The sequence below is a fragment of the Apodemus sylvaticus genome, chromosome 22, assembly GCF_947179515.1.
Source record: "Apodemus sylvaticus chromosome 22, mApoSyl1.1, whole genome shotgun sequence".
Lineage (NCBI taxonomy): Eukaryota > Metazoa > Chordata > Mammalia > Rodentia > Muridae > Apodemus > Apodemus sylvaticus.
The window spans coordinates 21,637,102-21,665,008 of NC_067493.1; the positions used below are offsets into that span (position 1 = coordinate 21,637,102).

The window sequence follows — 27,907 nt, forward strand, 5'->3', positions numbered from 1 at the left end:
TCGCCGATAGCCTGTTTCTTTCCGTTCCTTCTCTTACAGAACGCGAGGCGGCGATGCAAGTGCGCCTGCGTGGGATCTCCGCCTTGTGTGCTTGAAGGGTGAGAACGGCGTCTCTGGGGCCGCGGTCCAAGTCTGAGGACCCTGAGGACGTCTCACCAGGGGCCCGCTGCTGAGAGTGAGTTTCTGTTTAACCCTCATAGGAATCCCGGAAGCTGGGCCGAAATTGGACCTGAGGGACTCTGTCCAAGCTCGGGTGTCAGATGAGAAAACGTGGGCTCTGAAGGCCTGGAGAGAGGAAGCACGGAGTGATCGTAGGATCCCCGGTCTCTCTGTGGGTTTATCTTTAATGCAGACGTTTTAAAGTCGGGTAAGGGGGTGGAGGTCTGGCTCAGTTGGTAAAGTGCTTGCCCCAGCACCGCATAAACCGGTAGTGTTAGTACATTTTTGTAATCCCGCTAAGTGGAAGGTGGAGGCAGGAGGATCAGAAGTTCGAGGCAAGCCTGCATCACATGAGACCCTGGAGAGCGAATCAACATTCTAATAGAGCTAAGCTTTAAAATACCTTCATAACTATTTGTCCTGTTTTTATGTTTTGTTTTGTTGTTTGTTTGTTTATTGAAGGGATTCAAAGTAAGCAGGCTGAACTCTTTGGGCCCAGCATAGCCTATTATTAAAAAACAGAATACTAGGATGAGAGGCTGTAGCTCTGTGAGAGAGAGCATGTGCATCTCCTCGCCTTCTACACCACCCGTGTGCAGATCAAGGAACCGAGTAGGTTCAGGAATTGCATTCAGGTCATCGAGTTGTGCAGCAAACACCTTTATCTGCTGAGACCCTCTTGGGCCTTTATTGTTGTCGAGACTGGGGATCTCTAGGTAGCACTGACTAGCTTGGTCCCACTGTTGTAGACCAGGCTGACATTGAACTCATAGACATCCTCCTGCCTCTGTCTCCCTGGTGCAGGGGCTAAAGGTGTGGCCCATCACGCCTTACTCTTATTTTTTTGAGACAATCTCATGAAGCCCAGGCTGGCCTTGAAGTTGATATTATAGCTGAGGATGATCCTGAATTTCTAACTCTTTTCTACCCTGCTATTTGCTGAGATAGTAAGTTCCGCCCACCTCCCACTCCCCACTCTGGACAGAGCCAAGGCTTCCTAACTCAGAGCCACCCTTGTCACCACACTTGTCTCTCCTTTCTGACCTTTACACGGAGGCTGATGCCCTTTCCTTGTTTTTCTTGATTCCAGGCTGCAAGGGCTAGAGGTGGCCCGTGATGGACCTCCTAAGACTCTCCCGGCTCTGTGCTGGTCCCCACCCCATAGGACTGTCTGTCCTTCAACACCTGGATCTTCTTGGATCTACCCGATGGACAGGAGGCAGGGAGGGCCCTGCACGCCTGAGGGCTGCCTTCTGCAGCTCTGCCTCCCACCTGCCCCTGGGCCGAGGGAGTCAGAAGAAAATGAGCACCCTCTGCTCCGACTCCAGTAAGCCCAGCACTGTGGCTCCTCAGGAGGAGGAGGAGGAAGAGAGCTTCGGGACCCTCTCTGACAAATTCTCCTCCCGGAGACTATTCCACAAATCAACAGCCCAGCTCTATAACCTGCAGCTCAAGGAGCAGGGTGTTGAGGAGGAAGAATGGGAGCCCAAACGGTGGCGGGGCCGGAAGAACACACCCTACTGGTACTTCTTTCAGTGCAAGCGTCTGATCAAGGATGGAAAGGTCTGAGAGTATACTGTCATTTAAGCTTGTGTTCCTGGCCCTTTAAGAAGTCTTAGCTGTGAGAACTGCTTGGCCTTGTGACCTTCAGTGTTGGATGCCTCTTGGATTTCTTGGGAACTGGTATATATATATATGCACACACACACACATATATATACATACATATATATACATACATATTTACACACATATATGTATATATACACACACGCACATATAGATACATATAAATATATATGTACATATACACATATATGTATATATACACACATATGCACATATAGATACATATACATATATGTGTGCATATACACAAATGTATATATACACACATATGCACATATAGATACATATACATATATGTACATATGCACACATGTATGTATATATACACACATATGCACATATAGATGCATATACATATATGTATATATACACACATGCACATATAGATACATATACATATATATGTACATATACACACACATATATATACACACATATGCACATATAGATGCATATACATATATATGTACATACACACACATATATGTATATATACACACATGCACATATAGATACATATACATATATATGTACATATACACACATATGTATATATACACATATATATATTTATGTGCATATACATATATATACATACATATGTGTGCATGCATATATATATATATATATATATAAAGCTAGCTGGGGGTAGGGGCCAGCAGAGTGGGAAGAGAAGGCAGATAGTGAAGACATTGTTAGGAGACAGTTGAGCCCGGAGTTGCTGAGCTGAGCAGATAAATAGACTTGGACACTTGTTATGGCTTGGAGCTGCTAGTATTGGCGAAACTACTGGGAAGGGAGCGTTATGCAGACTGTTGGGGACCTGAGGGAGGAAGGGTTGGGAGAGACATTTGAAGGGGCTGGGCTGGGAACTGGGAGGAGGGCAGGCAGGGAGGGAGTCAAGAGACCTGGTTACTGTTCTACAGTAGCTCGGCATTTCATGTGAGAACCGTGGGGTTTCCTTCTGCTGGGTTGGTGTTTCATGTGGGGCAGCACAGCCTTCTCAGCTGTTGAAGTCGGGGTGTCCAGTGCTCAGTCCATGGATCTCTGTTATTGTTGCAATTGCTGCTGTTGTGCGTGTGTATGGGTGTGTGTGTGTGTGTGTTTGTGCACGCGAAAGCCAGAGGGCAACGTCTAGAGCTGGTTCTTCCTGTCCACCTTTCTGCGAGGCCCAGGGATCGAACTCTGGTCACTTGCACTGCAAGCGCCTTTACCTGCTGAACCATATTGCTAGCCCCTTACCTATCTTTAACTCACTACACTGAGGTAATCCCACTGCTCTTCTTGTCCAGATCACATTTCCTTGAGTCGTGATTTCTTCTTAACCATTTGACCTCTAAACTGTTGCCCGCTCTAACTAATTTTCATTATTTTTTTTCTTTCCGAGACAGGGTTTTTCTGTGTAGCCCTGGCTGTCCTGGAACTCACTCTGTAGACCAGGCTGGCCCTGAACTCAAAAATCCTCCTGCCTCTGCCTCCCAAGTGCTGGGATTAAAGGCGTGCGCCACCACTGCCCGGCTAATTTTCATTCTTTCAAGGCTGTCTTACTGGGTAGCCCTGGCTAATTGGTACTCAATATGTAGCTCAGGATAGCCTAAAACATAATCTTCTTGTCTTCCCTTCTTAAGTGTTGGGATTACCTATACCCAGCTTATTTTATTATTTTATACCTTTTTCACAGTCTTAACTGTGTAGCCCTGGCTAAAGTAGAACTCACAGAGTGGCCACTGACTCACAAATACTGGATTACAGATGTGTAGTAGCACATATCTAGCTTATTTTATTTGGTTTTTATTATTTTTTGGTATTAGATCTCTGCCTCTCCAAATTTCTGGCTGTCCTGGAACTCACTATATTGGCTAAGCTGGCTTTGAACTCAGAGAGCTACCTGCCTCTGCTGAGATTAAAGGCATAAACTACTATACCCAATTTATTTGTTATTTTTAAAACACTTTATATACTTTGTTTTTGTCAGGATTTGGGTTTTTTGGTTGTTGTTTGTTTGTTTGTTCGTTCTTTCTTTTTGGATAGGGTTTCTCTGTGTAGCCCTGACTGTCCTGGAATTCACTCTATAGACCAGGCTGGCCTCGAACTCAGAGACAACCCCCACCCACCCCCACCCCCACCCCCGTTCTCTGCCTTCTAAGTACTAGGATGAAGTGAATTTCTGCCCCCACTCTATCCCACTTACTCCCAAATAAAAGACACACAGACATGGTATTTTTTAATATTTTTATTATTATTTATTTACATGTATATCTATGTGTGCCTGTATCTGTGCATGTGCCTGAAGTTAGTACCTCAGTAGTACCTGAACTCGGGTCCTCTGCAAGAATGGTACATGCGTTTCATCACTGAGCCATCTCTCCAGCCCGAAACCTGGCATTTTTATTAACAAGCTGCAAACCTAAACTGGGCAGGTTCTGAGACTATTATAACCCAACTTGTCTATTTATAACCAGATAACCCCCCCCCCCCTACTTGCCAACTGAGTCTTGCTTTGTTGCATGAGTGTCCTCTGGGCGTGCTACTCCTGGTCACGTGCTCATGGTCATTCTCTCCTTCACTCTCCTTTCCTTTTCCTCAAGTCCCACCTCCCTCTCCCCCTGCCCAGTCACAGCCTTTGGTTATCCAATCAGAGACCTTTGGGGAGCATTCTCTCCAGCACATTGGTCAATACAATGCCCACATCTTCGCTGCAACCTGGTCTTGGAGCACAGAACTCAGCATCTGAATACACAGCAGATAGGACCAACCCCAAGACTCTGTCTTTCCTTCTGTATGTGAATGTATGCATATCTATGTCTGTGCACCCATAGAAGTGAGAGCATTATATCCCCCGAAGCTGGAGTTAAACGTGGCTATGAGCAGCCTGATAAGGGTGCTGGGAATAGAACTTGGGACTTCTGGAAGCTTCCGTGCTCTTAGTTGATGCCATCCCTCCAACCCCCGAATTTATTTACTTTTTTAGATAGACTCTTATGTATCCTAGGCTGGCGTTGAAGAATAACCCTGAGCCTTTGACCCTCCTGCTTCCACCTCCCCAGTGCTGGAATACAGATATGCACCGTGTGGCCCCGGGGATCAAACCCGGGGCTTCATGCAGGCTAGACACAAACTCTATCAACTATGCTACAGCTCTGCTCTTCCCCATTTAATTGCATTTATTTTAGTGTGTTACTCCCTGTATTTATGTGCATATACATATATCAGCATGCATATATGACAGACAAGGACAATTTGGGGGAGTCAGTTCTCCCCTACCATATGAATCCCAGAGACCTCACTCTGGTAGGTGGGCTGGCTTGTTGGCAAACAACTTTACCCCTGAACCATCGCATCCCACCACCACCATTTTATTTTGGCTTTTCTGAGACATTGGGTTTATTCTGTAGCCTATGTTAGCCTTAAGCTGTTTTGGGTTGGACCCAAAGTCAAGATCCTCCTGCCTCATCTTTCCATGTGCTGGAATTACAGGCACACGTTGTCACGCACGCCCAGCTTTTTTCTTTGTCTATCTTTTCCAGCCAGAACAGTAGCTTCATGAGCAGGCTTCTTTTTATACCCTACGTCCCCAAGTGGACAGACCCTGCCTGGCTCGTGGGAGGACTTAGTGGTTATTATTTAAATGAACAGATAAGAAAAGGGGAGCCTGGTGTGGTGGCGCCATCTCAGCACTGAGGCAGATCTCTGAATTTGGGGCCAGCCTGGTCTACATATTCATATTGTCTCAAAAAAAAAAAAAGGAAATTGGGCTAGGTCTTCAGTTTAGTGGTGAAGTGTCTGCTGCTGCGCATGTGCAGACGTTGTGAGATCTTCAGCAGTACCACAGAAAGACTAAGAGCAAGCGCATGGACAGGAGACAGGGATGGTGTGGAGAATTAGACATGGGCAAAGACTGCTCTGGGCAGAAGTTTGCAGTCAGAGGGAGGAGGGAGCTGTCTCCCTGTATCATATCAGAAGGTCCCTCTGCCTCTCACCCTCTTCTGGGGGCCTTTTATTTTGGGTAGGTTTTTTTGCTTCTTTTTTTTTTTTTTTTGAGATTTACTTATTTATTATATGTAAGTACACTGTAGCTGTCTTCAGACACACCAGAAGAGGGAGTCAGATCTCATTACAGATGGTTGTGAGCCACCATGTGATTGCTGGGTTTTGAACTCAGGACCTCGGGAAGAGCAGTCAGAGCTCTTAAGAGCTGAGCCATCTCTCCAGCCCCTTTTTGCTTGTTTTGAGGAAATGGTTTTTGAGTCACAGGCTGTAACCTAGAATAGCTTTGATCCTCCTACCAGAGTCATCTGCCCCGCTCTCCCTGGCTTGCTACAGGTCTCAGAAGTTGTCCTGAACCCCCCTCTCCTGTCCCCTCTTTCCCTAGCTCGCAGAGGCCCTGGATCTGTTTGAGAGGCAGATGCTGAAGGAGGAGCGCTTGCAGCCTCTGGAGTGCAACTACACGGTGCTGATTGGGGGCTGTGGGCGCGTCGGGTACCTGAAGAAGGCCTTCCGGCTCTTCAATGATGTGAGTGTGGGTCAGATAGATGGGGGCCAAAGTCTGAAGTGCATGCTGGGTGCAGGTCCTGAGCGTGATGTCACACAGCAGGGCAGATGACGTTGAGGTCATCTTGGGGCATCACGTGAGGTGACAGAGACGCGCTTCCTGTGCCTTTACTTCTCTGCTGCCACACCCAGTTAGTCTGTGTTCCTCTCCACAGACATTTACCCACACATGTATCCTGTTCTGCTTCCTAATGAATCAAGAACTAGTCTTACCCAGGCCAACTGTAGGTCTCAAGTAAGAGACAAGCCATCTTTTCCTGGGGCCAGAGGCTAAGCGAGCCCTTGATCCAGCACAGACCCCACTAACCCTGGTCCTCCTCTTTGGTACCCTAGTGCAGTTCTCACAGACTATCGCCCAAGCAAAGGGAGTCTCTCACTTCTACATTCAGTTGTTTATTTTTATATGCAATGGCATTTTGTGTGCATGTATTTCTGTGTGACGGTGTCAGATATCGGAGTTACAGACAGTTGTGAGCTGCCTTGTGGGTGCTGACAATTGAACATGGCTTCTCTTGAAAAGTTATCATGGTTCTTAACCACTGAGCCATCTTTCCATCCCCTTGTTTTGTTTTTTGAGATGGTCTTACTGTGTAGCCTTGGCTGACCTGGAACTCACTATGTAGACTGGGCTGGCCTTGAACTCAGAGACCTCTTGCCTGTCTCCTGACAGAGCATTTGTCAAACATGTTTGACAAAACATCACTCTTTGGTGGGTTTTTTTCTCTGTGTAGCACTGAATATCCTGATACTCTCTCTGTACAACAAGCTGACCTTGATCTCAGAGATCTGCCTGCCTCTGCCTTCCAAGTGCTGGGCTTAAAGGCGTGTGCTACCACTTTAAGTGCTAAAACTGCACTTCTAAAAGGACATTTGAATTGTAATAACTTTTCTAAACCATCTCCTCCCTGGTTTCTGAGAGAGTTCACTGGCTCGTGAGCTCTCAGTGAACACCAGTCTCCCTTTCCCAGGACAGGCCCACTCTGTGCCCACCCTGGATGGCCAGGGTGAGCTGGGCGGGCCTCAGGATAGGGCCATGGTACAAGGATGTCAGCTCTAGAACATTCTCTCAAGGCCGGGAGTGGTGGCGCACACCTCTAATCCCAGCACTTGGGAGGCGGAGGCAGAGGCAGGCGGATTTCTGAGTTCAAAGCCAGCCTGGTCTACAGAATGAGTTCCAGGACAGCCAGGGCTACACAGAGAAACCCTGTCTCAAATTAAAAAACAAAAGAGAAAAAAAAGAAAAAAAAAGAGAATATTCTCTCAACTGCCCCAGGAGGATGGTTTCCTGCTGCCATTTCTGGGAATACAGGCTCCATTTTTCATACCCCCTGGTAGAGTCGAGTTTGGATGCTGTATATGAGGTGCCACTTGGGTCAACCTTGGCTCCTGGGGTCGTTGGATGTGGTAACAAACCTTTCTCAGGGCCTTCAAAATGGCTGCTGATCTCTGTATCCAGCTTCTTCTAGAACCGCCTTTAATTTTCTCCTATCTCAACAGATGAAGAAGAGAGACCTGGAGCCCTCGGACGCCACATACACAGCTCTGTTCAATGTCTGTGCGGAGTCCCCCTGGCAGGACTCTGCCCTGCAGAGTGCGCTGAAGCTTCGACAGCAGCTCCGGGCCAAAAACTTCCAGCTCAACCTGAAAACGTATCATGCCCTGCTGAAGGTGGCGGCCAAGTGTGCAGACCTCAGGATGTGCCTGGATGTCTTCAAGGTGGGGCTCCCTTTCTTCCTTTCGTCAAAGTCAGTCTGGGACAAGGGCCACAGAGAGACTTATCTGTCCTTATACCTAGAATGTTCGGAGAAACGAGACAGCCTGTGCTTTGTACTGGGGTTCACACACAAATCCAACAGAACCTTTCTGTGGCCTCAGTCACACGCTGGGCTGTAAGCTGCAAAGCAATAGGGTGTCGCTGTAGTCAGTGGAAGGACAAGAGGTTCTGAGGTACAAATGTCTTTAAGGAGGTCAGTCCCACTGAAGAGGCTGGTGGGACTGTACTTGCCCTATACGTTGTTGAAAGATTGTTTAGACATTCTGGAAGGTGTGTGCTTACACAAATGAGGGAACTGAGCCTCCAACACAGTGGCTGCTGCAGCCAGCTTTGCACACCCTCTTGCCTCAAGAAACAGTGAGGATGACAGGCCTGGGGGGAGTGTGTGTGTAAGGGGACAGTTAGGTGCTTCACTTGGGAGCTGGTTCTAACCGGCCCCGGGGCTGTATCCAGGTCCCTATTCCTTAGAGACGCATGGGCCTGGTACTGGACTAGGTCAGAATGGGTCTTGCCATAGTTCTGCCTTCTTCTCTTTCCCAGGAAATCATCCAAAGCGGGCATGCAGTCACAGAGGAGACCTTCTGTTTTCTGCTCATGGGCTGCATCCAGGACAAGAAGACAGGCTTCCGGCAAGCCATGCAGGTCAGTCTTACCAGGTACCAGGGTTAGCGTTGTTTGGTGTCTTAGTCAGGGTTTCTATTCCTGCACAGAACATCATGACCAAGAAGCAAGTTGGGGAGGAAAGGGTTTATTCAGCTTACACTTCCACATTGCTGTTCATCACCAAAGGAAGTCAGGACTGGGACTCAAGCAGGTCAGGAGGCAGGAGCTGATGCAGAGGCCATGGAGGGATGTTTCTTACTGGCTTGCTTCCCCTGGCTTGCTCAGCCTGCTCTCTTATAGAAACCAAGACCACCAGCCCAGGGATGGCCCCACCCACAAGGGGCCCTCCCACCTTGATCACCAACTGAGAAAATGCCTTACAGCTGGATCTCACAGAGGCATTTACTTACCTGAAGCTCCTTTCTCTGTGATAACACCAGCTTGTGTCAAGTTGACACACAAAACCAGTCAGTACATTTGGCTTTTGTTTTTAAATTGTATGCATGTGTGTAGGAGGCCAGAAATGGTCTCCTGAAGCTGGAATTATAGCCTGTTGTGAGCCCTTTCAAGTGGACACTGGGAAACGATACCCAGGTCCTCTAAAAGAGCAGTGAGCTCTCCTGAGCGCCGAGCGTGCTCTGCAATCTGCCGTCGCAGCCTTCATGTGCCATTGGTCTTCTCAGCTTCATAGACAGCATGGAAAGGCTCCTGGGAATGCTGCCTCACTAGTGAAGGCAGAGAAGCTGTAGAAATTATTTCAATCCTGGCCCTTCTACCCACCTTAGACCATTATGTTCCCAGATGAAAGAGACACTTTGTATTTATGAGCCTTGAACAGCACAAGCGCTGGGCAGCTGCCTACCTGCCACGCTGTTAGCATCTACTTTTCTACCGATGACCCCAAGGTATTAATTATTTACTTATTATATTTCATCTGGGCTGCACTAGCTCCAGTTGGGCAGCTCTCAGGGCCGTGTTCTCTCGACCCTTCACCCTTCTCCTTCCTTCTCTTCTGCCCCCAGACTTGGGAAATCTCAACCCCGCCTATGTCTCTTCTGCCCAGCTATTGGCTGTCGGCACCATTAGTCATCAGTCAGAATTAACGTGGGGGCAGGGCCACAGGGTGACTGTAGACTCCAGGTCTTGGGGGCCCACACTTAGCATTACAGTAAACAGTAAAAGATGTAACCGATAGCCCGTACCTTCCTTGCTCAGACCTTCTACTTTTGGGCTCCTGACCATTACAGTATGTTCCCTGGGTCCGTGTTCAGCCCACTTCGCAGGCTCCTTCTTGACTTGGCATCTCTGCAGGTGCAACGCAGGAATGTACACTTAGTCCCAAAGTGAGACACACACCCACACACACATTTTAGATAGATGGTTTCTTTGTGTAGTCTTCACTGTCCTAGAACTTGATCTGTAGAGCAGGCTGGCCTTGAACTTACAGAGCTCTGCCTGCGCTTTCTCCCAGGTGCAGGCATTAAAGGTGTGTGCCCTCACTGCCCAGCTGTTCTGAGCCCATTTCAGATCCCCCTTGATGACCAGTCCATCATGTGGGGAGTGGGGATTGGTATTGCCATAGTGGATATTTTGATTTGTTTTTCTAAGTTCTACCGTCTAATGTGTCCACCACAGTTTGACAGCAACCCTGCCCAGAAGCCCCGCATCCAGATACACATTTATAGGAAGCTTCCTGGCCAGTTTGTAGAATGACAACCCAAGATCACAAGGTTGTGTCCCCTCTGCAAAAAATTTGGAAGCAGTAGCATGATATGAACAAAACTTATCAATGCTAATGCTATGTCTGTGCAGTGTCCTTCCCAAGCTGTCTCTTCAAGGCACTGTCAGCCCCTTTTGCAGGTGAGGAAACTGAGGCTCACAGACTCAGCTTGCCTGTGATCCCACAGCCTCTAAGAGCTGGGACTTAGGGCTTGGGAGATGGCTCAGAAGGAAGAGAGCGTACTGTGTAAACACTCAAGTGCATGCTGTGTAAACAATATATATTGTATACGTATATATGTTTGTGTCTCCAGAGCTCAGGACATGGTCCTGAGTATGTAACCTGAGCTCCTTGGGCAGCAATGACGTGAGGGTTGCTGGGTCTTGGTGGCTGCTGGCCTAGCCCCAGCTTCAGTGAGAGACCCTATCTCAAGTGGAGAAGGCAGAGAGGGCACCCAATGTTCACCTCTGGCCTCTGCATATATACAGGTGGACATACCCATATACGACAACCACACACACACCTCAAATTAGAGGAAGAACAACTACAAAGTTAAGATTAACCTGCCCAGCAGGTCTCTGTGAGTTTGAGACTAGCCTGGTCTATGTTAATAGTTCTAGTTTGGAGGGCTGGAGAGATGGCTCAGAGGTTAAGAGTACTGGCTGCTCTTTCAGAGTTCATGAGTTCAATTCCCAGCAACCATACAGTGGCTCATAATGAGATCTGGTGTCCTCTTTTGGCCTGCAGGCAGAACACTGTATACATAATAAATAAATAGGAAAGAAAAAGTTCTAGTTTGAGTTTGAGACACTGTCACCAAAAAAAAAAAAAAAATGCCAAGTTTACCTGGTTCTCGGGTGCGAATCCCTGCCGCCACATTTCATCGCTTATCTCAATAGGACGGTTACTAAACGTTCCTTAGGGAGGGCTGCCTACACCTTGCCTTACTCAAGGCCCTGCCCTAGTAGGCACTGGCCCTTACAAGGTGTGCCCAGCTGGTGCTAACCTTCCCCATCCGCAGACCTCTCTCTGCTGAGATAGGGTGTCGGTGCCCTGGCCCAGGTTGTGTAGGTTCCTGTCAAAACCAAACAATGGGCAGGTGAGGTAGTGCCACGACTTTAATCCCAGCTCCTAGGACGCAGAGGCATTCTGAGTTTGAGGCCAGCCTGATCTACATACTGACTTCCAAGGCTATGTAGTGAGAATCTGTCTCAAAAAAACCAAACGAACAAACAAACAACAAAGGGGGCTGGAGAGATGGCTTGGCAGTTAAGAGCATTGGGGCTACTCTTGTAGAAGACCTGGGTCCAGTCCCCAGTCCACCCTCAAGGTGTCTCACAACTTTAAAGTGTATGCTACCGTGTCTGGCATTAGGTCGGTCTCTTTGTAGAGTCTTTGTGTAATCACTTTTTTGTTGTTGTTGTTGTTGTTTTGTTTTGTTTTTTGAGACAGGGTTTCCCTGTGTAGCCCTGGCTGTCCTAGAACTGACTCTGTAGACCAGGCTGGCCTCAAACTCAGAAATCCGCCTGCCTCTGCCTCCCAGAGTGCTGGGATTAAAGGCATGTGCCACCACTGCCAGGCTTTTTAAACTTATTTTCATTATATTTATATATATAATTTATTTATGTTTTATTTATAGTTTTTATTGTATATGTATATGTGTTTGTATTTGTGTGTGTGTGTGTGTGCGCGTGTGTATGTTTGTGTGTGTGTGTGTGTGTGTGTGTGTGTGTGTGTATGTTTGAGGGGGTGTTTGCGTTCCATAGCACAAACGTAGCGATCAGGACAGCCTGCTAGGTTGGCTCTCTCCTTTTCCCATGTAGATTCTAGGGATTAAGCTCAGGTCATCAGATTGGTGACCAGTGCCTTGCTGTCCCCCCATGCCCCATTTTGATGACTCATTATATTGCCCGGGTTAATCTTGATCCCACCTGTGATTGTAGGCCCGCCCCACAGGGTTTGAACCTGGGGCTTCCACACCCTTAGTCACATCCCCAGCCATTGTTTGCTTGTTCTTCTCTTGTTTTCTTCTGTGGTGCTATAGTTTTGACCCAGGGCTTCTCCCATGCTCTGCCTTTGCTCCACCCCTGAGTTACTCCAGCTTCTCTCGCCTTAGGAGTTTGCTGGTCTGACGATTAATTCACATTATGCCAGGGGCCATCCCCTGCCGGCCTTATTTCTTGTTGGTTCTTCTTGAAGCAGCAGAGAGAGAGGGAAGACATGATCTTAAGAGATATTTAGGGTTGCTGCATAATAATAAAACGTTTACCTGTCTTAAGTCTAAGTCACTGTGCTTCAGTAGCTGACCTGGCTCCTGTGAGTTCCTCTGAGGCGAGAAACTGTTCAGCACGTTCATCATAAAACAGGGGATTAAGTGAAAAGATTTATCGCTGGTGCTCCTTTCTCTGGTGAGTCAGCCAGAAGCCTCTCTGGATAAACTGGTTAACTCTTTGTGAACCAGAGAGGAAGGAAAGGAAAAGAATTAAGATGCTTTGTACAGGCAAATATCCACAAACATGTATACATTCAAACATGCATAACCCACACTCTGGCCAGGCCCCATCTGTGTGTCCCAATCAACTCCACAAGTACATGCATGCTTACATACATATACCTACACACAGATAGAGGTATACATTTAACAGGATGGATTGATGGATGATGGATGGATAGATGGATGATGGATGGATAGATGATAGATAGATGGATAGATGATAGATGGATGGATAGATGATGGATGGATGGATGGATGGATGGATGGATGGATGGATGATGGATAGATGATGGATGGATGGATGGATGGATGGATGGATGGATGGATGATGGATGGATGGATGGATGGATGATGGATGGATGGATGATGGATGGATGGATGGATGGATGATGGATGGATGGATGGGACAGAGCTCCCCAAAGCAAACCATTCGACTAACAGCGTTCTTTCTTTTCTGTGGTCTTTTATACCTTTAGACAAAAAGTTCTTTAGGAAATTACCTCAGAGAGAATATGGGCGTTACAGTGGGATGTTGATATTTAGTTCAAAGCAGTGTTTCATTATAACATGCTCATTAAAAGTTCAGTGCAGCAGTTTTTACATGATCCTTGCCTTATCAGAGTGTACACCTGAGACTTTATCCTTGGACACAAAATTCCCCCAAGTCTGTTTCTCTCTTTAGTGTGATTATGAAAACCCACTGTATTTTTTAATATACAGCCTTTCCTTATCAGAGTGTACACCTGAGACTTTATCCTTGGACAAAAAATTCCCCCAAGTCTGTTTCTCTCTTTAGTGTGATTATGAAAGCCCACTGTATTTCTTAATATGCAGCCTTTTGCAGGCTGTGTAGGCCTGACAGCCAGGACAGTCAGGCCTACACAGAGAAACCCTGTCTCGAAAAACCAAAAAATAAATAAATAAAAATAATAATAAAAAAATGCAGCCTTTTCTTACTATTCTGAGGGGTAGGCACATTCTTTTTTTTTTTTTAAGATTTATTTATTTATTATATAAGGGTATGGTGTTGCTGTCTTCAGATCCCATCACAGATGGTTCTGAGGCACGATATAGTTGCTGGGAATTGAACTCAGGACCTCTGGAAGAGCAGTCAGTACTCTTAAGTGCTGAGTCATCTCTCCAGCCCCACATTCTATTCTTGATTATGACTTTATTACATCTTTCTAGCAACTAAGACCATCTCTAAAAACTTTCTTCCTAAAATTATTTGAATGAAGGTAGAAATTCTATAGAATCAGTATCTGTCTATATAACATCACTACAAGATAGTACATCTTCATAGGACTGTAGAAATCTGCCCAAAAGGGTCCGACAATAGCTAGTGATTGTTATATATTTAATAATAACAAGAAAAGCATATTAATAACAGGAATCTTTCCTAAAATGGATTTCTCCTAGGCCTTGCCTACCGGAGCAAATCCATCATTGCCTTTAATCCAAGGCAGACTCATCTAGGAAGATGGCCTGCTAGTTTTTAGCTTTTCCTATGATGGCTCGTTGACAGTGGCACTTACTTCCTCTGAAGGCCAGTAGGTGGCAGGAACTTGCAGCTCTAACTTGTGTTTTTTTTTTTTTTGTTTTTTTTTTTCCCTTCAGGTGTGGCGGCAGATGCTGAGGCTGGGGATCAAGCCAAGTAGGCATGGCTACAATCTCCTGTTGGGGGCAGCGCGAGACTGTGGTCTGGGGGACCCAGAGGTGGCCTCCAGGCTGCTCCTGACGTCCCAGGAAGAGACCATCCTGCTCCCGGCCCCAACAGGCAGGCATCTGGCAGGGAGGAAAGTCCAGGCCAAGGCAGGGCCTGGTGTGTCAGTCAGACATGTGGAAGCACTGGAGAGGCAGCTGTTTCTGGAAGCTTCTCAGAAACTTGAGGGGCCACCAGCCTTTCCTGAGGCCAGGGTACCAAGCAGCACCCAGCCTGAGGCAGAAACTGAGGCAGAACCTGGCCACATAGTAGCCCTTCCCCCACCGGCCCTGAAACCTCCCCACTTGGAGCTGGAAGTCAATCTCCTGAGTGTTGGGACTCTGTCCCCCGCTGTGGTCTCCTTTGGGACAGTGGCCACACCTGCTGATAGACTGGCTTTGATGGGGGGCCTGGAAGGTTTCCTGGGCAAGATGGCAGAGCACGGGCTCCAGCCAGACATCAAAACCCTCACTCTACTGGCTGAGGTGGTGGAACCTGGGACCCCCGCAGAGTCCTCGCTGCTGTCCATCCTGGACAAACATAGGGTGGAGGCTGATGTAACCTTCTTCAACACGCTGATAAGGAAGAAGAGCAAGCTGGGAGACCTGGAGGGCGCCAAGGTAAGGGGCTGTCTGCGGGGGATCCCCTGTTCTTCCCTCCGTGCCTTTCAGAGCCTAGACCATAGCTTACTAGTCAGCAGACATGTCTAGAGCCCTATTCCAGGCCTGGCCATATGTCAGGCTGGGATGAGCCACAAACCAGCCGGCTGCACTGTAGTGCTTTCATGGAGAAGGGTTTTGCTGAATTGCTGGGACACGAACCTGTCACTACACTGTTACACTGAGGAGCAGTACGTAAGGTGGGCAGGCACTTCAGGAAGAGGACTGTATTGTCCAGCAGCCTTAAGAGTCACTATGAGAGCCAGGCAGTAGTGGCGCACGCCTTTAATCCCAGCACGTGGGAGACAGAGGTAGGTGGATTTCCAAGTTTACATAGAGAACTCCAGACGAGCTGAGGCTTTGTTGTGAGACCCTGGCCCGCCTCCCCCAAGGAAAGAATTACCACAAGGCACCCTAGTATATCTCCAGGATCTTCTGACCTTCCTTGTCCATACTCAGGTCTATCTGCTTCTGTCCTGGTCAGAGCAGGCTGTGTGGCTTTCTCTGTCTCACAGAGACAATAGCCAGACTTCTTACAGGCTTAGCTTCACTTACATAATCAGGGTTGGTTTTTCCTGGTTTTTCAAAACAAGTGTCTCCTGTGTAACAGCCCTGCAGCCCTGCAGCCCTGCAGCTCACTGTGTAGACCCGCCCGCCTCTGCCTCCCCAGTGCTGGGCATAAAGGCGCCACCTCATGGCTCACAGTTTCTATGTGATGCTTGCTTTGACAGAAGCAGTACCCAGTGCATCTATCTGTGAGGGTCAAGGGTGACAGAGAAATGGTGATAGTGTAGAGCACACCTTCCTCCGGACAAGCTAAGATGGTAGAGTCCTTCCCTGGGACCTTCCTCTTTGTCATACAGTACTGGTCAGTGCTTCTTCCTGCCCTGTAGCAGGAGCTCCTGGTTTCTTGGCCCATTGCTGGATGGACAGCCAAGGAGCATGCAACACAAGGTAGGAAGGGCAGATACGAGAAGGACTTTTGAGACAAAGGGGCATGAGATCTTGAGTGCTGAGCTGAGATTGGGATTGCCGTCCAGTCAGCTGAGGGAGTCAAGGGACCCTGAGTAGAGTTGTATTCCTAGGCTGCTAGCATACAGCAGAGTAATTCATCAAAACAATAAGCCAGAGCTTGTGGGTCACAGGTAATGGTTGCACGTCTGTCCTACAGGCACTGTTGCCAATCCTGGCAAAGAAGGGAATTGTCCCCAATCTGCGGACTTTCTGCAATCTGGCCATTGGGTGCCATCGCCCCAGGGATGGTATGCAGCTGCTTGCAGACATGAAGGTGAGGGGCCCAGGCCCAATCCCGAGCCTGCTACCCACAGTTCTGGGAGACCTAGGATTTTCAGGAAGAAAGTTGTTGGGAAAATGAGGCCCAGCAGGATCAGATGAGTATGGGACAGAGCAAGCGGACAGCACCTCTTTAAACCACTGTAAAAACTGGCCCTGAGAACTTGAAGTTGGTGTTGCTTCTGATGGAGAGGGGTGAATGGGGCTGAGCCCCAACATCCTGGAGGGATGGACCAGAGCCCTGGGGCCAAAGGGTAGTTTTCACAGCCCTGGCTCCCTCTGATGCACTCCCTCTCATCCTCATGAGTGCTTGCTGAGTAGATTTCATCCAACCCCAGCAGTGGCCACTTATGGACCAAGTAATGTCCACATGTTCTTTCATTCAACTGATGTCGTCTGTTCTGGGCTCACCAGCGCCTGATGATGACAGTGTCAACTAATAAACTACAGCCAGGAGTGAGGAGGTACTTCACACCTCATTTCCTGCCTGTCTGTCGACCCCCTGCACAGCAGTCTTCCTCCCCAGATAGGGCATGCTTGTGTTGTCTGGAGGACTCGAAGGCTAGTGTACGGTCCCACCCTTGTTCTGGTGTCTAGGCTGTGGAGCAGACCTGTCTGTGGACCTGCGGCCTGGCAGAGCAGACCGCCTTGTCCTAGCAGCCACCCTCATCCTGCTGACCATGTTCATGATGTTCATCTTCTAGAAGTCCCAGATGACCCCTAACGTTCACATCTACAGCACCCTTATCAACGCAGCCCTCAAGAAGCTGGACTACACCTATCTCATCAACATCCTCAAGGACATGAGGCAGAACAGCGTCCCAGTAAACGAAGTGGTCATCCGCCAGCTGGAGTTTGCAGCCGAGTACCCCCCCACCTTTGACCGGGTATGTGCACCAAGCTTACTGTCAGAGCTGACTGCTCGCTTGCTTAGGGGCTGCCATCTCTGGGTTTCACCTTGGGTCTTGACATTCATTTCCTTTTGGATTTTGTTTTTTTCAAGACAGGGTTTCTCTGTATAGCCCTGGCTGTCCTGGAACTCACTCTGTAGACCAGGCTGGCCTCAAACTCAAGAAATCTGCCTGCCTTTGCCTCCCAGAGTGCTGGGATTACAGGCGTGTGCCACCACCGCCCAGCTGACATTCATTTCCTTGCTGACTGTTGTCCAAGTTTCCTTTTTTCCCCTCCCCCTTCTCTTTCTCCGACTCGCTCCAGCCCCACTTGCTCCAGGTTTTTGTTTCTCATTACGGATGGTCGTGGGCCACCATGTGGTTGCTGGGATTTGAACCCATGACCTCCAGAAGAACAGTCAGTGCTCTTAACTGCTGGGCCATCTCAACAGCCCCCAACAAGTTTTCTTAAAAGAAACTCCAGGCCCTGAGCCACACTGATTCCCCTGAAGCTAACATGTCTTTGTGGTGTGGTGTGCCTGGTGTAGATGCAGGGAACTCAACTCAGATCCTCTGGAAGAGCACTATGTTCTCTTAATCATTAAGCCATCTCTCTAGCCCACTTTTTATTAGCAGAGTCAGGTAACTCAGGCTGGCCATGACCTACTGATTCTCCTGCCTATACCTCTCAAGGGCTGGGATTATAGGTGTGCACTGTTGTGTCCTGTCTTAAGTAGCTCCTCGCAGATCACCTCCCCTTCCCCACATACCAGTCTTGTACCATGTTTACCGTGTTCACACTTGGTTCTTGTCTTCACTGGACTTGGAGGTGGCCTGCCCGTTCACCTGGCCCCAGTGTTGATTGATGCCCAGTACTCACCCATTGACTGCTTGCACAGTGGCACTGCAAGTGACAGTCTGATGAAGGCTGTTACCCCTTCAAGGACATCAGGCTCCTTTGGTTTGGGGCTCTGTCTCCAGAGCACTAACGGCAACTACAGCTAGGTGACCACAAACCAGATGGGCAAGGAGACAGTGAGTGGGTGAGGGCACTTGGGGCCGTGCTCAGGAACGGCTGCCCTGTGTGGCACTTGCTAAGAGCGAATGAGTGGTCAGCAGGGCAGGCTGTGCGAGCCTCTGTAGGTCACTATTTTACCTTTTAAAAACATCATGTATATGGTGTTTGGGGGTCCTTTAATTTATTTAATGTATGTGAGTACACTGTTGCTCTCATCAGACACACCAGAAAAGGCCATCAGACCCCATTACAGATGATTGTGAGCCACCATGTGGTTACTGGGAACTGAGCTCAGGACCCCTGGAAGAGCAGTTGGTACTCCTAACCGCTGAGCCATCTCTCCAGCTCAGCCTTTTATTTTATTTTGAGATATGGTTTCTGTGTAGCCCTGACTGTCCTAGAACTCACTCTATAAACCAGGCTAGCCTTGAACTCAAGAGATCCATCCACCTGCCTCTGCCTCCCAACTACTGGGATTGAAGGCCTGTGCCACCAGCATGTGCGGGTGTCTTGCCTGTCTATGTACAATGTGTGTGCAGTACCCAAGGAAGCCTGACCCCTCCAAACGACCTGATGGAAGCCCGGAGTGGAACCCGTTCAAGGCTCGTAGCTGCCGTGTCCTCTCTCTAGCCCCTCGATTTTCAGTCTCATGTTGTAAACAACTTAATAGATGGCTTAGTGCAGAGAAGGAAATTAGTACAACTGAAGACTTAAGACCACTTAAAGCCTTCTAACACTCTCCACTTTTCTGAGACATAATCTCTTACTGAAACGAGCTCATCAGTTTGACTAGACTTGCTGTCTCGCCTTCTCTCTCCATGGCAGGAGGCCTGGGTACTAGAGTTTGAACTTGTCATCGTGCTTGCATAGTAAGCACTGAGCCAGTTAGTTCTTCAGCCCGTTTAGTCTTTTTATTATTTCCTAGACATGGTCTCCGTAGCTCTGGCTATTTTGGGACTTGCATTGTAGAGCAGACTGGCCTGTCTCCACTATCCAGATGTTGGAAACAAAGGTGTGCTTCACCATGTCCGGCTTAAAACTTAAACCATTTTAAGTGTAATTTTAGTATTAACATTGTTTGGCCTATTTTTTCCCATGGTGCCCCTGTCATGTTTCAAACTCATCACACCTCTCCTCCCTGCAAGGAGAGGCCGCAGTGATCCGAGGTCAGAAGGATTGCAACAGCTCAGCAGAACAGAGGCAGAGTAGAGGGATGCCTCAGGTCTAGCTGTGTGGCTAAGGTGACTTCCATGAGTAGGCTAGATGGCTGTTAGGCAAAGGGTGGTATGGCCTATTCCCAAATAACACATTTTCCAGAACTTGGCCCTTTACAGCAATGAATCTAATATCAATCAAATTATTTGGTAGTCTCCTGGAGGAAAGGACAGGGGTCAGCTGCTGTGACTTGGGTTCATTTTGGGTGACATGCAGTGGCTTCGATTGGCTGAAAACATTTCTGAATGCTCTGCTGGCTTAGCATATTCTATAGTCTTTGTACAAAGTGACTGGTCCCCATATGTCACTCGCACTGTGCATCTCTTCTGCAGTACAAAGGGAAAAACACCTACTTGGAGAAGATTGATGGCTTCCGAGCTTATTACAAGCAGTGGCTGAAAGTGATGCCCGCACAGGAAGCCCCCCACCCGTGGCAGGAGTTCCAGAACAAGCCTGCTGGGGACCAAGACACCAGTGAGAATGCTGGAGGCCTTGGGGACAGATGACGGGGCATGCTGCTACGACAGGTACCCAGCCTTCACATGGCTGGTGGAGCTCAGGGTCCCTTCAACCTCACAAGCCAAGAATAGCACTTTACAGGCAAATGATGGGCTCAGGGTGCCCAGATCAAGGCAGGCCCCACATCAGGCCACAAGACATCCTGACAAACAATCGTGGTCACACAGCATCTATGGCACAGAGCCTAAGCTCACAGCCTGCTGTTCTGAACGAAAGAATGAGCGAAGAGGTCTAAAAGCTTTATTTTTACAGCTCTTAGCTGGTGAACACTAAAGCAGTAGAGCTCATGCTTCCCCTGGGTCTTTTCTCTGAGCACCACTCAGAGAAGAGTTGCTTCAGGAGGCAGTGGCCCAATAAGCATGAGCCCAAGGTCCAAAGTCCAGGATGCAGGAGTCAAGAGTGTCAGCCAGAGCAACCCCGGCAGCCACAGTGTGTGCACTCGATGATGCGACCCTGTAACAGAAGAACATCTGAAGAACATTTGAATACATAGCCCTGCACACTCCTACAGGAACCTGCTCAACGGAGTGCTTGTGAGTACTCTCTTGCAGACAGAGCATCTTTATTAAGACAGTTCTACTTGGGCATTTCAGCTCCTTTGTGAAATAGAACAGTCACTACCAGGCGGAAGTTAATCTGTGTGTATTGCTATACCAAGACACACTCACCAAAAAGAATGGCGGGCCTGCTACTGCCAAGGGACTAAAGTTAGACTTCTTGAGGCCATTGGGCCAAAGGTTTGCACTTTAGTTTCTGTGGCTGGCTGGGGGCTGGGGAGGCTGGAGCAATGCTGTCTTTACCTCCTTTCTGGAGACAATGAACCCACTCTAAACTATAAATAAAGTTCTCTGGTAAAGCCCTGTTAGATCTGTTTTTAACTGAGAAAGAGTCTGATAAAGGTTCTGCTAACAGCTGCTGAGTGCTAGGATTACAGATGTGCACTTGCACATCTGGCTCTATGGTACACTGGAGATAGAACCTTCTAGGGGGTCCTCTACCAACTAAGGCAACAATCCAGCCCCAAAGCTCAGCCTGAACCACAGGCTGGGACACCAAGAGCTTCCTGGGAAGCAGCTGTTGCCCACAAGCCATGGCTCTGCACATCCACACACAGCCCCACCCTTGGTACAGAGGACAGAGCTGCCTGCTAAGCTGAGACCATCTGCACTCAATGAAAACTCTGGGAATTAAGTCTTGCTTCAGTATAATGAGAGGAAACAAAGGTCAGGCTAAATGGATGGCGTATCTGTCCTGACCTCTGCCGGGTGCTCCATGTCAAGGGTTGGAGGCTGGAGCCCAGCGACTGTACAGCAGCACTGCTGCTGGGTGTCTGGCCTACCCTTGAAACCATTTTTTTTGGTTTTTTGGATTTGTTTTTTCAAGGCAGGGTTTCTCTGTATAGCCCTGGCTGTCCTGGAACTCACTCTGTAGACCAGGCTGGCCTCGAACTCAGAAATCCACCTGCTTCTGCCTCCCAGAGTGCTGGGATTACAGGCGCCACCACTGCCTGGCCATTTTTTCTTTTTGAAGCAGAATCTCAGTACTAGCCCAGGCTGGCCTCAACCTCCCAAGTGCTGGGATTAAAGGCATGAGCTACCACTCCTGGTTTTGGAACAAAGTTCTAGCAGAAGACATGCAGAGATTAATGTCCCTGTGAGACTAGAGGGATAGGTTACCTGGCAACCAGCCTCACTAACGTAGCTCTCCTATTACCTCAGAGCTGCCACCATCACTACTCCCCTAAGGAGTGAGGACTGCTTTAGTTATTTGCCTACTGGCTGCTGAGCCCAGCCCCAGAGGCCCTCAAGGATCCGTGGTCAGGACTCACCGTTGGGAAGGGTGGCTAGTAGGGTTCTAGTGACAAAACTACTTCCCAAATACCCCTGTGGTCAACTAAGGAAAAGTTTAAACAGAAATAACCTCCCATCCAACCACCCAACCACCAGGCATTACCACTTCCAGCTTGCTTTTGGGAACCCGGCAAATGCAGTTGGTGCCAAAGTTGGTGTCCCGAGTCTGAATGCAGCGTAGGCAGCACAGGTTCTCATAGCCCTGCTTCTTCCATTTTGCAATCAGGTTTTTGTCTGCATAGCCTTCTTTAATGCAGTATTCATAGAGTTCTGTCAGAAAGTTGGGGACAAACATCAGAACATGGCATAACAAACCTGCCTTCACCCTAGACTAAAAGGAAAGTTAAGCTGGGTATGGTGGTGGCACAAGCCTTTGATCACGGTGCCTGGAAGACAGAGACAGAACGATCTCTTGGATTTTGAGGCCAGACTGGTCTATAAATTGAGTTCTAGGAGAGCTATGACTACATAAACCCTGTCTCAAAAAAGAAAATAAAAAACAGCAACAAAAGCCAATAATCCCAGAAATCAGCAGAGGCAAGGAGAGCATTGAGTGCAAGGCCAGTCTGTATATAATACATCCCATGCCACCAGGGACACATAGTGTAACCTTATTTCAAAAACAGTAACAACACACACAAATTACTTCATCTCCCATGGTAGGAAAACTGATGCTTGATGGTCTGCAAAAATAACCACTGCTTTAATTTTCATTTCTGGAGCCAGAATCTCCCATTATTGCTCGGGATTGCTCTGGTGGTTTTTTTATTTTGATGCTAATTCTGCTTTCCCAAGAGGGGCTGCCTGGCAGAGGAGTGACCTCAGGTGACAAGTGAACCTTCTCACCATTTTAACTTGTAAAATAAAGGGTAGAGCCAGTGATTGGGCAGTGGAAGGGAAGGTGGAGCTAAAAAGTTTTGGGGAGAAGAGAGAGTGAGGGGGAGAATGAGGGGAGGAAGGAGAGAGAGGAAGACTGAAGAGGAGAGGGGGAAGGAGAATGGAGCAGCAGCATGTGGCCATGAGAATCCACAAGTTATGCGGGAGGGATCTCCTAGCTGGGGAAGATGGTGTAGTAGCAGATCTGCCCGATCTAGGCGCGTAGCTTGTATTTACATTGATTGTGTTTTCCCTGCATGGGCTTATCTGGGTTGGAGATTTACCACAGCACATTCTGTCAAGGGTTAGCTGGAACTCCCTGGGCCTCCTGAATGCTGGCTGGGATTAAAGGTGTGTGCCACCAGACCCAGCTTTTTATAAACTACCGTATAAATCCTGAAAGCCACTCACGTACAAAAAGTCAAGAGGCAAGATGGCTCAGGGGCCAAGAATGCTTTCTATACTGGCCTAATGACTTGAATTTGATCCCCAGACCCCGCTGGCTGTCCTGCAGCCTTCACAGGGAAGCCAAGGCACATGCTTGCCTCCACAAGTATGGACACAGAGTAAGTTTTTAAAGGCCAAGGAATTGAGCCAGTCACATGTACCTCTGCTTATGGCTTTCCTTTTGTAAAAGAGGTCGAAGATATAGCGGGTCTTCTGGTGATGGATCCTGAAGATGGGCCACAGAGATTCCACTTTCCTCTTCCCCTCGTGGGGTTCAGTTTCAGCTGTGGAGAAAAAAGCATGTAAGTGTTTTGGAGCTGTCATTCTACAGAGGATGTAGCATGTTTGCTTCCTTATCTACAGCTATGACTTTTGTATTCATGTAGATAGTAATGGAAATGATGAACAATTAAAGGGCTGACTAGAATCCTCAAGCCTGTCTAGCAGAATGCAAACTGGTGGAGAAAATGTCTGACAATTCCCCAAGAAGTTAGAGATACCATGAATCTAGGAATACATCAAACAGACCTGAAAATAGACTCTTCCTTACTCCACACTCTGATTTCATTTATTTTCAGAGTTGTGTCAAAAGAATCTCTTGTCCCATAGTAACTTTGATTATAAGTTCTGGGTTTTTCACAGAGACAGTCTAGCACAATCAGTTGAGAAAAGAGAAAGCAAAGTTAACACTGGCTTAATAATTATTACTGCAGGTATGAACTCACAAAAGCAATGATCAGATTAGCTATAAACAGGTATTCCAAAGATTATTTTAAACAGATATTCAACGGGAGCTGAAGAGAAGACTCAGTGGTTAAGAGCACTGGCTGTCCTTACAGACCCAGGTTTTATTCCTAGCACTTAGGTGGGAGCTCCTAACTAATTCCTGTTCCAGGGATCCAGCATCCTTCTTTTTGGCCTTTGTAAATGCTAGATGCAAATGCAGTACACATGAGGCAAAATAGTCAAATATATTTAAAGAAAGAAATTTCAGGGGGCCCATGGGATAGAGCAGTGGGTAAGGGTGCTTGTTCCTAAAGTAGGTAAGAGTCTTAATTGCTGGAACCCACAAGAGAGAACTGACTTCTCTAAGTTGGTCTCTAACCCCTACACACTAACTCTGTAGTACCACCCTCCTTGCCACACACACACACACACACACACACACACACAAATACCAATTTAAGTAGTCATACAGTAAGATGGCTTTTAAAGTTATCATCTTGCCAGATGGAATCACCTATGGGAGCCCCACTTGAGGAATGAGCTAAGTCATGTTGGCCTGACTGACTAGAAAGGCCGACTGAAAACCATCATCGTTCAGATGCTGGAGGTGTGAGGCCTGAACTGTGGGAGAGTGAACAAAGCTGCTTGGTTGAACTTCTGCATTAAGCAAACGGCATGTGTTCATTATCTTTAAGTTTCATGTATTTTCTTTTACGTATGTGAGTGTTTTGCTGGCATGGATGAATGTCAGTAGTGTACCTGCTGCCCATGGATTTCAGAAGACGTGTTGGCGAGAGCAGTCAGTGCTCTCAACCACTGAGCCGTCTCTCCAGCTTCAGTCTCTGCGTTTGACGGTGGAAGTGATGTGCTTAGTATTGCCTTGACATCACCTCAATGATAGACTGTAACCTGGAACTGTAAGCCAAATAAACCTTCCCTTCCCTATGTTGCTTTGGTCTGGTGTTTTGTCACAGTAACAACACTCAAACCAGGACATACTGTGCTTATCCAAGGTTAGCATGTCTTTTGACAGATTTCCAAAGACAAGCGGACTGTGAGGTAAAGGTTTCCAAAGCACAAGATTGCTATGGTGCTTTGTTGCAGAAACTGCTACATGGTGAAAAGACCCTGGGATAAAGACTTTCAAAGACCCACAAAAAGAATGTGACTATGTGGCCGAGTTCTAGGCCAGCCAAAGCTAGAGTCTCAAAAAGAAAAAAGGACTTGGATAAAAAGACTTCACAATGGGGCTATTCCCAGCACCCGTCAGGGCGGCTTACAATTGCTTGTAGCTCCAGCTTTAGGGGGTCTCACACCCTCTTCTGACTTCCCAAGGCACCTGTACTCATGCATACACCCCCACCCCCACCCCAAAGTAAAATAAAATACACACACACAACCACAGTGACATAGGTATTGTGGGAGACACACTAATCCTAGTGCTAGGGAGGCAGAGGCCAGGAACTCTCCATGAGTTCCAGGACAGCCAGAACTATGCCTGCTGAAGACAAAACATTAAAAGTGACAAAGACACCTGATCTTTCCACAAATACACTAATAATGAAACAACAACAAACCTTTCTGGGGAGGGGGATGATATTCTCACTAATGTTATTTTACTCTTCAGAATTTTCAAGCACTCTGAGCTGATAAACAAAACATGACCGGTTTGCTAAAGGCTCTTCTCGGTGTTTTTCTTCCTCTCTACCCTTAAAGACACTAAACCTCGAAGCCGTCCAGCACCAAGTCCACCCGGGCAGGCGGACCCCACTCACCTTCTCTCATCTTTTGATCTAGTTCATCCAACGTTGGTTCGATCAACTCCCAGCCATCTGGAGGCGCTTTCCGGCTTCTTTTGACTTTGGGCATTTCCCAGCAAGATAGCTTGTAAAGATCTACAAGGAAATCAACTGCTTTCTGAGTCTCAGGCTGCCAAAGGGCTTTGACAGCCATTCCTCTGCTCCTCGGGCTGTCAAGCTCAGAGAGTGTAATTTACGCTATGCCCTTAAGTGTTGTCTCTGTCCCCTATTTCAGACCCAAGCAGGTGTCTCAGTATCCTCCCCGGCCTCTTCTCTGGGCATGAGCTGTCCCCCACCTCCACCACACACTCTCTACAATAGGGAGGAATAGGAACAGCGAAAACAGCCCAAGAATAAAAACACTTGAGGCCTTGCTTGGGATCTACTGGAGGATACTCTATCTATTATTTATCTCATGGTACAAAAGCATCTACAGTAGAAAAGAGAAGCCAGAACTGTCAGCACTCCAGCCATAGGAAGCTCAGTCATGGAGAGACGTTCAATCAAGAACTCTGACTGCTTCAGTTTCCTCAATCAGCTTCTGCTGGAGCTGTGAGCAACAGTCTCTACTTGTTACAGTTTGCTCTTTTGCCTGGAAGCCTCATTGGAGATCTCTCTATACTTACACCCAGACCTCTACTGGGCACTCCAGCTGGGGGTCTTAACGTGGCTTTCCCAGCTGATGTCTGCTGGCTGCTTTGCTATCTACTCTTCCCTCCCTATCCTCTCTAGCCACTTTTTACCCTTTACTCTGGATTGCTATCTACCACTCATTCTAAACAAAAGCATGTCCGTGGCAGATCATTCTCCAGAAGGCCCAAACAGCTACTTAGCATCCCTAGATGGGAATGGTGACATAAACATATTATCCAAGCTTGTGTGAGGTGGAGCCAGAAGGATCAGGAATTCAAGGCCAGATTCCGTTATATGGTGAGTTTGAGCCCAACCTAGACTACAGAAAAGAGTGCACAATACCGCCGAGCAGAGGTGGTGCACGTCTTTAATCCCAGCACTAGGGAGGCAGAAGCAGGCGGATTTCTGAGTTTGAGGCCAGCCTGGTCTACAGAGTGAGTTCCAGGACAGCCAGGGCTACACTGAGAAACCCTGTTTTGAAAAACCAAAAGAGTGCACAATACCTTTAGGTCTCTTTCCTACGAGAGTAATATAAAAATCCTTGGTCTTTGCAGTTACAAGTCTGTGTTCTTGTCCAGAGTTACCAATTATTCTGTGCCTTTGGGGGAGACTACTTTTCCTCTTCGGTCTTCTGTCTCATCTGCAGAATAAAAGCAGTAGATTACACATGTTAAACAGCTACCAAGTCTCTCTATTTAGAACGAAGCAGACCAGTCAAAATCTAAATAGAAAAAAAAAATTTTTTTTTTATTTCCAAACTGCATAAAGCTTTCTAGCTGGTGCAGAGTAACCTATAAGCATAACCAACTCATCTGTTCAAAATGTATTCAGTCCCATCCACACTGTATGATGAATGACACTTGACGACCCTTGACAATCCCCCGTCACACACCTCCTTAACAATTTAATAAATTAAGAATCAAACTCTAAGAGGAGGGACTCAGGGTCACAGAGCTGAGAACTGGCGAGTCTAACAGAATAGAGGCTCCTGACTTCCCCGTCAGTGGTCTTTGCTCCGGTTTTTCCAGCGCTTACGTTAAAAGAGAAGACTGAATCTAAGCCCTTCCCAGGGCGCGCAGCCTGATTAGAGAATCACTTTCTTCTGACCTAGGAAGATTCAACCAGAGAGACTCTCGAGGTCGGGGAGAGGTAAAACGAAGAGGTGATCGTATCAGGAGGAAAGAGGTGTTTGGTTGTTTACAGACGTAGAAGAGTTCGGGATAAGGGGTGAACGAGAGCGAAGTTACGGACGGGACAATGGCGGGAAACACAAAAGCAGCATTTGAGAAAAACACGGTATTTAGACAGAAATCGGTCCCGGAAAAGAAAACGGCTTGGGGAAACACACGC

General features: G+C 47.7%; 2 protein-coding genes across 5 annotated transcripts in view; one reads left to right on the top strand and one right to left on the bottom strand.

Moving 5' to 3' along the window:
• Window positions 1–23: 23 nt before the first annotated feature.
• Window positions 24–21,091, top strand: Ptcd1 (pentatricopeptide repeat domain 1). Of its 3 annotated transcripts, XM_052167541.1 has the most exons (10): window positions 71–98; window positions 201–331; window positions 1,250–1,722; window positions 6,161–6,301; window positions 7,837–8,055; window positions 8,654–8,755; window positions 14,548–15,252; window positions 16,463–16,579; window positions 17,289–17,471; window positions 20,040–21,091. In XM_052167541.1, exons 3-10 carry the CDS (start codon window positions 1,276–1,278, stop codon window positions 20,211–20,213), a joined length of 2,088 nt encoding a protein of 695 aa, XP_052023501.1. In that variant the 5' UTR covers window positions 71–98; window positions 201–331; window positions 1,250–1,275; the 3' UTR covers window positions 20,214–21,091. The 3 variants fall into 3 exon arrangements, with proteins under 3 accessions (XP_052023502.1, XP_052023500.1, XP_052023501.1); XM_052167540.1 differs by lacking the exon at window positions 201–331 and having other exon boundaries at window positions 25–175; XM_052167542.1 differs by lacking the exons at window positions 201–331; window positions 17,289–17,471; window positions 20,040–21,091 and adding an exon at window positions 16,923–17,267 and having other exon boundaries at window positions 24–175.
• The window catches only part of Bud31 (BUD31 homolog), a 7,734-nt gene continuing 276 nt past the window's right edge, over window positions 20,450–27,907 (bottom strand). For both annotated transcript variants that reach the window (XM_052167549.1, XM_052167550.1), the window contains exons 2-6: window positions 27,061–27,197; window positions 25,901–26,020; window positions 23,561–23,683; window positions 22,180–22,346; window positions 20,450–20,679 (exon numbers count right to left, since the gene is read on the bottom strand). In XM_052167549.1, coding sequence (XP_052023509.1) covers window positions 20,629–20,679; window positions 22,180–22,346; window positions 23,561–23,683; window positions 25,901–25,994 — 435 coding nt within the window. In that variant the 5' untranslated portion in view covers window positions 25,995–26,020; window positions 27,061–27,197 and the 3' untranslated portion in view covers window positions 20,450–20,628. The remainder of the gene's footprint in view (window positions 20,680–22,179; window positions 22,347–23,560; window positions 23,684–25,900; window positions 26,021–27,060; window positions 27,198–27,907) is intronic.